We start from the raw sequence: 9847 nt of genomic DNA, 5'->3' as shown, positions 1-9847 counted from the left end.
CAAAAGAAGTCGTTTCACTGCTTTCATCATTTTTAAAGCACTAATTCCTCTTACGTTGTGAATATATCTAACATGTTACCACCAAAAGGTGGATTACGTGACATTTGTGCAGTGCAAGTTTTTGGTTGCCTGTCAAAGAGTATTTGCACGGGTGCATACTATTGGTTAGAAAATAGGTACCAATCTGTTGGAGGACCTCATGCTTCTCTGTAGCCAAGTGCCGCTCACTTTCCATCTGTTTTTGTCTTATTCTATGATTTTTATCATCATGCTGTTCTCAAATATCTTTGTGTTTTCTATTTTTCTGTTGCAGTAGCCAAGTCAAAGTCACGATGTTCAAAATGTTGCAATTCTTTTTTACGCACCACCCTCATCTGGAACTGCTGTTCCAAATGGGTTTGGCTCAAAGGAAGGTTTCGACTGCTGGTGGAAAACCCTTTCATGGACATGTTCATCATGATGTGCATTGTCCTCAACACCATCTGCATGGCCATGGACCACCATAAAATGGATGGTGCATTTCTGTCATTTTTGGACTATAGCAATAAGGTCAGCACCTCGTAACCTGTTGTTAACCTGTCCCTAGATATACAATTCAAAAAAATGCAATGAGTGTAGCTCATTGATGAGATAAGATGAAGCATTTGATTTGCACCTGATTTCATCCGCATCTGCTCATAAGATGTTTTGAGTGACATTATTCCATCTACCCTTTCAGTAGTATTGTGTGATAAAACCGAATACAGGTAGTATTTAACAGTAAAAAATACTCATGCGGTGTTCATACATGTCAATGCGCTACTTCTTTGCAACATCTGCTTGTTACCAAAAATTTATCTTCTTTGGCCCCTGCAAGTCAATTGCTTAGTAAGAGCAGAAGTTACAGCTTTAGCAAATTCCTAAGGACATGCCTTCAAAAAGAAAGACCATTAGGATGAATTTAAGACCATGTACACATTTTTGTGACTGCACCATGAAACATTTTCATGCTACTAATGACAAATTCCTTTATGATCTACATCAGCCATTGAAGGCCACGACCAAAGACCGTTTGGTTCAATTTCAGACAATTATCTATCGATGCGCCAACTTGGGTAAATGTACAATGAACAGTCTTCGCACTACATACAGTGCAATGTTAGAACCTGATAATTAAGGGTCAAGGTCAATAATGAACCCAATAAACCCAATGAAATCCTGTACCCTTCTCCTGCAGTTCCTTTCTTTGTGCTGTCGTCCATCCATTTGATGTTTTCCCACCATTTTCCACTTACCCCATCGTGTCTGTTCCTCCATTATGATATCCCCATATTCTTCTGCTCTTCCAAGAGCTTCGATATGCGAGCTATCGCTGCTACCTTGGCCTAATTCCAAACTCCTGCCCTGACTGCTGGGAAGGCAATGGTAAACTAGAGTCCCTGTATAAAGAGAGTTGCGCCATGCGCTGACCCGAGATTTCTGGTCACGTGATTTCGTGGCGCCATTTTGTGTCTAACTTCACCGTGCGTGAACGTCAGCTTGGTACAGGAATGTTGTTTATTGCCAAACAAAATGACTGGTTGTTCTGCTTTTGGTTGTTCAAACCAATCTGGGAAATATAAGATGTATAGATTTCCAAGTGATAAAGTCAGAAGACAAATTTGGGACATTTTTGGGAAATTAAACAAGTTATGGTGAATACGACGTCTTATCTGTGCTTTTCCATATCTGTTCGACTAGACGAACCGTGCACACTGCAGGTATTTTTTAAAGTTTTTTCTCTGTTTAATTACGGCTTGGCGCAGTCGAAAATTAAGTGTTAATTAAGTCGCCAGCTATGAAACATTAATCGATCAGGCAATATCCATCAGAGTTCTGGGCAAGGGTGTAGTAATAAATGAACGTTTCAATCTTACTAGATGCCGATGACGTTTTCCTTATGTCAGAGACAGAAGCTGACTTGCAGCTTGTTAAATCATTACAATGGAAATTGAATATAAATGTCGATAAAACTAAAGTTGTACACTATAGAAATACGGCAATACCACGTACAGAATTTGTTTTAAGTGTGTTAGACTATATGTCGGCTGGAAGTCCTACACCGGAATTGCTCTCGGCACCCTTTTAAAAATATTGGATATGCCCACACTCCTTTCTAAAAGTTATTAAAATTCAGAGAACGACAGCATTGGTTTGTCTTACTTATAATGTTAGCTCTTATATGCAGTGTTGGCTTGTAATATGCATTGCCATACCACTTTTAATATCACCACACAGCTCTTTTTCACGGCAATAGCTGAGTTTTTGACAAAACAAATATCACCTGTATGTAATAATAAGACTAAATATGTGTAGTAGTTTTTTTTTTAGCAGGTTTAGAATATATCACCCCATATCGCGAATGTACATGTATATCTAATCCGACACACTTAGACACAAAATGGCGTCCAAATTTGAGTTGACACAACTCTCTATATACAGGGACTCTATGGTAAACCAACCAGCATAACCCATACCTATGAAGAAAATTATTTGGCAGCGTCTCGATCTATTTAGTCCCTCAGCTCTGCGTTTCTCAGTTTAGCGATTCTCAGCTGATCCTCAGTTCTGCGATTCCTTTTGTATTGTTGCTTCCTAATCAATTCTGTGTTCTTGCATCTTCTATGAACCTTGACTTTACATATAAGACAATAATGCAGGACTGCGCAGGCACTGTGTGTACGACGTAAACTGGAAGCGCCGTTGTGCTGCCGATGCAGTGCCCCTGTTACCAGTAAGCTGGTACTCATTTTGCCGACCTCGGAAGGATGACAGCCTGAGCTTTTTTTTTTTGAGATGACAGACTTTTTTTTTTCGAAATTCCAACTTCTTTCCTGGAAGTCCTTGCAGTGTTCTTATGTTTTATACCTCTCCCACCTCCCCCCAAGCCCTCCCCCTCCCACATTTCTCCCGATGTGCCTGCTCTCAAATGTTGTGTTTGTGTCCTTCCCCTCTCTCCCCATCTTGTCTACCGCTCCCCTTATTTTTGTGTTTTATGTGTCGGTTTGACTTTTTGTGTGATTAATGTTAGCTCTTTCACGAGCCTCGATCTTGTATACCAAAAAAAAAGAAAAAAAAGAAAAAAAAAGGACAACATGAGGATTCCACTAACTAAGGCCAGCAGATGGGACGCCCAGTTTAACATCCATCCGAGGGACAGCACACACATTGATGAATCGTTCTGCCTGCGAAACACCAGAATGACTGTGTTCTGTGTTCCATTTATAGCTTTTTTCATAGTTTTCATAGTTCATAGTTTCATAGTTCATAGTTTCATAGTTTCATTCAAAGCATAGTTTCATCATAGCTGGGTCGGGATTGCAAACCCAGGCTGTACAGCTCAGAGGCGAATGAGCATAGCTCTTAGGCTATCCTGCCAGCCCGCTGTCCATTGGTGGAACATTAAACCTGGATGTCCTGTCAGTGTGCTATCATTAGTTACTGGACATCAAATATCCCACATTATCTTTCACGAAAAGGAGGAAAGCTAATAGTCTACTTGCCAAGCCTATAGAGCCCTCTTGTGAACCCGGAAATGTTGAGTACCCCAACGTTTTCAGTTAGAAATGTACAGTATGGGTCCCCAGCACTTAGAAACTGCCGGATGCTAACTTGCATATGTTGGGCAATTAGCAAAATTAGCATTAATAGCATTAACCCTCTCAAACATAGGCCTGGGACACTGAAATTTCTGTTTCGCTCTATTGCTCCGTTTGAATGCTTCGTGTGAGCAAACTATTTGAAGGATCTGTATGAAATTTGGACATAATACACTTAGACAGATATGCTTTCCGTGAGTGTTCTTATAAAAAATTTCCTGCGATCAAAATTTCATGTGAAAAAAGGGATGTAAAAGCCGTGAGTGGAGACATGTTTGGGGAGCAGACACGCATCAAGCAAGGGAAGGGAGTAGGAGGCATGAAGGGCATCTCCACCAACCCTGAGCAGGTCGCCGTGTGGATCCAATCTTTCGGCATCTGCTCCTATCTCTCCAAGTCATTGGATGAGATTTACGACGATGCTGAAGCACCGGATAAGACAATGAAGCCCAACAGACACAAAGAAGAGGGTAAATGACGGCGGGAATTGGACGCGGAGGACCGGGCTAAAATCCTGAGAGTGCTACAGGAAAACTCCCAGCCACTCACCATGGAGACCGCGACCCTCCACCATATCATAAATGGCCAGGTGGCAGATGAAAAGGTGAATGTGCAAGATGCATTGAAGATCGGACAGGACATGAGCACACTGTTCTCTTCATCACTTCCTGAGAGATTTCTTGCACCCATCTCAAATAAGGTGGTGACAATGACATTCACCAAAAAAAGAGTGAAGGTCAATGCGAAGATCATATGTGACCTTGAGGCGTTGTTTGCTCGGCTGCTGGTGGTGGGGAGCAAGAGAAGAATGGAGCTCTCTGCCCTCTTTGACTACGAGCTCGGCCCGGTCCCTGCATCCATCATCGATGAGTATGGATGCCTCAGGAAGGGTAACAAGTCTGTGATCGCCCAGCGTCTTGGAATCCTTGCCCCCAATCCTCACCCATCACATGTTGTACTCGTTGATGCATCGCAGCTCATCTATCACGTGGTGTGGCCATCGTCAGGCACTGTGGCTGACCTCGCAGCCAGCATGGGGCGCCGGCTTAATCGCTACATCACCGAAACATTTGTCATCTTTGACCGGTATGAGCAAGTCTCTGCCAAAGACCACGAGAGGCAGAGAAGAGCTGGGGAGAGCTCAACAGAGTACCGACTCTCACTGACAACCCCTCGACCTAGCCGCGACAAAGTGATGAAGAACAAGACAAACAAACGGAGACTGGGTGAGCTCCTGTGCACACACAGCATAGGAGATCACATCAAGATGGTCAGCAAAGCAGACAGTATTGTCACTCATGACGAGGCTGACGTCTCCCTCATCATGTTGGATGCAGCCAGTCGCGGAGCTGAAACTGTCCGCATTCTCAGCGACGACACTGATGTTTTCGTACTCATGGTCTATTGGTGCTGGAAGGTGGGTATCACATGTAACCTGCAGATGGAGAGATGGGATGGCACTATTCTCAACATCAATTCGACAGTAGAGAATCTCGGTGAGCAGTGTCGCTCCATCCTGGGTATGCATGCTCTCTCCGGACGTGACACCACCTCCTATCCCGCGGGGAAAGGGAAGGTGTCCGCACTCAAGGCCATGAGAGTAGTACCTGGTGACCTGCTTCACTTCATCGGAGAGGAGGGAGCTACTGATTTACAGATTACAGAGGCAGTGAGTGGTTTCTTCCTGGCTCTGTACAACGAGAGGGAGTCGGCATCTCTGAACGTCGCCAGATATGACATCTATCTATAATTCCAGTAATCTCTGTCTGTACGTTTGTTTGTCTGTGACCGCTGTTTCTCGACAACCACGGGTCCGATATACTTTTAACTTGCCAGGTATATTGCTGGGGACCCGAGGATGTGCCTTTTCAAGGTTTCATATTAATCGGACAATTACTTACCGAGCTATGTCCAAAAAACGATTCAACCAATCAGAGAGCAGCGAACGATCGCGTGTGCCGAACGTGGCGGGCACACTCTGCCTCGGATGGCACATTTGAGAGCGTATTCATTTATTTCACGTTTGCAAACTATGTTGGCGTTAAACTATGTTTTACAACTAATAAAAACGAATTTGCGATTCATTCGCTTTCCTGCGCGTTTGTGCACGCGATGGCGATTTCTTTACCAAACTCCGGAAGCCGTTCGCTTTGGACCAAACCATTGCATGTAAATAGAGGGGGGGGATTGTCACCACTCGCAAGCCGTTCGCTTTGGACCAAACCATTTCATGTAAATAGAGGGGGGGGATATAATTTTAGATATAGATATAGTACGGGCATGCCCTAGTCTACCGAAAGCGCAAAACCCCCCCAGCACTGAAGACACTGCCTCCTACAGAGCGCAACGCTCTCCTCCATGGACGGCGTGCCCATCTACAGGTGCTGCTTTGGAAAGCAGCAGACTGCCCTGACCCACCAGCTGTGGACATAACAGAGTTTGGATGGAATAAGAAGGAAGGCGAGAAGGGAGAGGAAGTCATCATGCCCATCCTGGATGCAAGCCCCGTTGCTCCTCCTGCCGTGTTGGAAATGATCAGCTGTAGCTGCAAAGCTGGGTTAAAGCCCTGTTTAACAGCAAAGTGCAGCTGCGTAGCTGCAGGCCTGGCCTGTACCAGCTACTGCTTCTGCAAAGGCTCTGATAGTACATGTTGCAACACACTCACACACTCACAGCAAGGGGAGCAATATGACAAGAATGTAGAGTCAGGAGAAGAAGATGAAGACGATGAGGATGAGTTTTATGATGAGGATATGCTTTATAACAGTGCAGAGTAGTAGAAGTGCAAGACGCTCTTTCTTGATGGAAGTTTCATGTTATGTAACTAGTGCACATATTTTTCAGCTCTGATTATTTTGGGTATACTTGTGTTTTAATTTTGAGGATATTATTTACCCATAGTCATATTATTCTAGTTTGGTATGGTACTTGCCTTTGTTACCTCTAATACCTGTGAATAAAAGTGGAGCAATAGAGCGAAACAGAAATTTCAGTGTCCCAGGCCTATGTTTGATAGGGTTAATGCTATTAATGCTAATTTTGCTAATTGCCCAACATATGCAAGTTAGCATCCGGCAGTTTCTAAGTGCTGGGGACCCATACTGTACATTTCTAACTTAAAACTTTGGGGTACTCAACATTTCCGGGTTCACATTGCTGGCAAGTAGACTATAACGCCAACACCATGAACAAGTTCCAAATTTCTGCCCAAATGTGCAGGGGAACTGCATCAAGGGCACAGCTGATCCTCAGTGATGATGCAACAAGTGGTCTAAACTAAAAAGTGAATCCCATTCCAAATGCATTTGCTAACAACCACAGCACTATCCAATGCTATTTTAAAGTAATGAAAGCAAATGATAACACATTATCTGGTGCAATATCTGAATACATCTTCACTGAGACTTTCACATATACTGTTGTCTAGGTTTATGTAGCCATACAGGAGGTCAACATTTGTGTAGCACATGTCCCAAAAGGGGACATTAAGCTGGCTATCTAGTCTCCATTCATTTGGATTTTAAAAAGATCACATTGTGCTTTTTCACCAAGAGTAGGCCTTTCGATCGGTATTAGGGCCAAATAGGTTTTGCCTTTAAGGAATAAATAATTTGTTTCAGGCTTTTATTGTAACATGCATGTTATGAAAAATGGAATGTGGGTGTGACTGACATAGTGGGGCATCATTTAAGTTGTGTCCTTTACATTCTTGTGTTGTTTACATGAAATGTGCACCTTGCACAATATGAGGTTGATGGGTTTGGGTGGAATGTTGTTAAGGAAGGACAACCATAGCTAACAGTAGTCATAGATGGCTCTTTGATAGAAAGTCTGATTATCCTTCATTTCTTTTTAATAGCTTAAAATGACTGTGCAAACAAATTCTGATGTCCAGGCCTATTTCATTCATCATTAAATAAATAATTAATCGGATTTCCTTGACCTCAAAAGACAAAGAGGAAGACAAATGATGAATTGCGAAAGATGATGGGAATAGAGCCTGTGATTGATGCTGTGAAGAGGAACACGTTGAGATGGTTTGGTCATGTGTTGAGGAAGGATGAAAGTGACTGGTTGAGAAGAGTGGTGGAAATGAATGTAGAAGGAAGTAGAGGACGGGGAAGACTGAGAAAGACTTGGCTAAAGATGGTGGAAGAAGAAATGTGGGCAAGGGGGTTAACAAGGAGAGATGCAGAAAATAGGGCAAGATGGAGAAGATTGTCATGGGGACCGCAAGGCTAACCCCCGCTCTAGCAGGGAAAATGGCCTTAAAATGCATGTTGTTGTTGTTGTTGTTGTTGTATTTCCTTGACCTCAATAATGAGTCGAGAAAGCATCATCTGGAATGACATTTGAATGAAAAAGTGTTTGATTCATTGAATCCATTATGAGAAATCCATATGTGTGTCTGTGTGCAGTTTTTCACAGCAATCTTTACCTGTGAGATGTTGGTGAAGGTGATTGCACTAGATCCATTCTTCTACTTCCAGGAGCGGTGGAACATTTTTGATGCATTCATTGTGCTGCTGAGCTTCATTGAGATTGCAGTTAGTAAAATAAATGGTCTTTCTGTGTTTCGCTCCTTACGCCTGGTAAGTTGTGTGTGTGTGTGTGTGTGTGTGTGTGTGTGTGTGTGTGTGTGTGTGTGTGTGTGTGTGTGTGTGTGTGTGTGTGTGTGTGTGTGTGTGTGTGTGTGTGTGTGTGTGTGCGTGCGTGCGTGCGTGCCATGCAGTGCATTCAGAAAGTATTCAGACCCCTTCACTTTTTTCACATTTTGTTATGTTGCAGCCTTTTGCTGAAATCGTTTAAATTCATTTTTTCCCTCATCAATCTACACTCAATACCCCATAATGACAAAGAGAAAAAAGGATTTTAGAAAGTTTTGCAAATTTATTAAAAAGAAAAAACTGGAATATCACATTGACATAAGTATTCAGACCCTTTGCTATGACACTTGAAATTTAGCTCAGGTGCCTCCCATTTCTCTTGATCATCTTTGAGATGTTTCTACACCTTGATTGGAGTCAACCTGTGGTAAATTCCATTGATTGGACATGATTTGGAAAGGCACACCTGTCTATATAAGGTCTCACAGCTGACAATGCATATCAGAGCAAAAACGAAGCCATGAGGTCGAAGGAACTGCCTGCAGAGCTCAGAGACAGGATTGTGTCGAGGCACAGATCTGGGGAAGCCTACAAAAATGTTCTGCTGCATTGAAGGTTCCCAAGAGCACAGTGGCCTCCATAATTCTTAAATGGAAGACGTTGGGAACAACCAGGACTCTTCCCAGAGCTGGCCGCCCAGCCAAACTGAGCAATCGGGGGAGAAGGGCCTTGGTAAGAAAGGTGACCAAGAACCCGATGGTCACTCTGGCTGAGCTCCAGAGATCCTGTGTGGTTATGGGAGAAACTTCCAGAAGGACAACCATCACTGCAACACTCCACCGATCTGGGCTTTATGCCAGAGTGGCCAGACGGAAGCCTCTCCTCAGCGAAAGACACATGAAAGCCCGCTTGGAGTTTGCAAAAAAGCACCCAAAGGACTCTCAGACTGTGAGAAACAAGATTCTGTGGTCAGATGAAACCAAGATTGAACTGATTGACCTCAATTCTAAGCGTCATGTCTGGAGGAAACCAGGCACTGCTCATCACCTGCCCAATACCATCCCAACCATGAGGCATGGTGGTGGTAGCATCATGCTGTGGGGGTGTTTTTCAGCAGCAGGGACTGGGGGACTGGTCAGGGTTGAGGGAACAATGAACGGAGCAAAGTACAGAGATATCCTTAATGAAAACCTGAAACAGAGCGCTCAGGACCTCAGACTGGGCCGAAGGTTCACCTTCCAACAGGACAATGACCCTAAGCACACATCCAAGACAATGCAGGAGTGGCTTAGGGACAACTCTGTGAAGGTCCTTAAGTGGCCCAGCCAGGGCCCTGAGTTGAACCCAATCGAACATCTCTGGAGAGACCTGAAAATGGCTGTTCACCAACGGTCCCCATCCAACCTGACAGAGCTTGAGAGGATCTGCAGAGAAGAATGGCAGAAAATCCCCAAATCCAGGTGTGCAAAGCTTGTCGTGTCATACCCAAGAATACTCGAGGCTGTAATCGCTGCCAAAGGTGCTTCAACTAAGTACTGAGTTAAGGGTCTGAATACTTATGTCAATGTGATATTTGAGTTTTTTCTTTTTAATAAATTTTCAAAACATTCCTAAATCCTGTTT

The 9847-nt window shown here is 43.6% G+C and overlaps 1 protein-coding gene across 1 annotated transcript in view; it reads left to right on the top strand.

The window, feature by feature from the left end:
• Positions 1-426: 426 nt before the first annotated feature.
• LOC137433392 (sodium channel protein type 8 subunit alpha-like) overlaps positions 427-9847 on the top strand; it is a 128863-nt gene continuing 119442 nt past the window's right edge. The window contains exons 1-2 of the mRNA XM_078785219.1: positions 427-549; positions 8036-8209. Of these exons, the coding sequence (XP_078641345.1) occupies positions 442-549; positions 8036-8209 (282 nt within the window). The 5' untranslated portion in view covers positions 427-441. The remainder of the gene's footprint in view (positions 550-8035; positions 8210-9847) is intronic.

Source organism: Myxine glutinosa, chromosome 10 (genome assembly GCF_964187855.1).
Source record: "Myxine glutinosa chromosome 10, kmMyxGlut1.1, whole genome shotgun sequence".
NCBI classification, from domain to species: domain Eukaryota; kingdom Metazoa; phylum Chordata; class Myxini; order Myxiniformes; family Myxinidae; genus Myxine; species Myxine glutinosa.
Note: the sequence above shows the minus strand (reverse complement) of the source record. Positions and strands in the feature narration are given on the sequence as shown.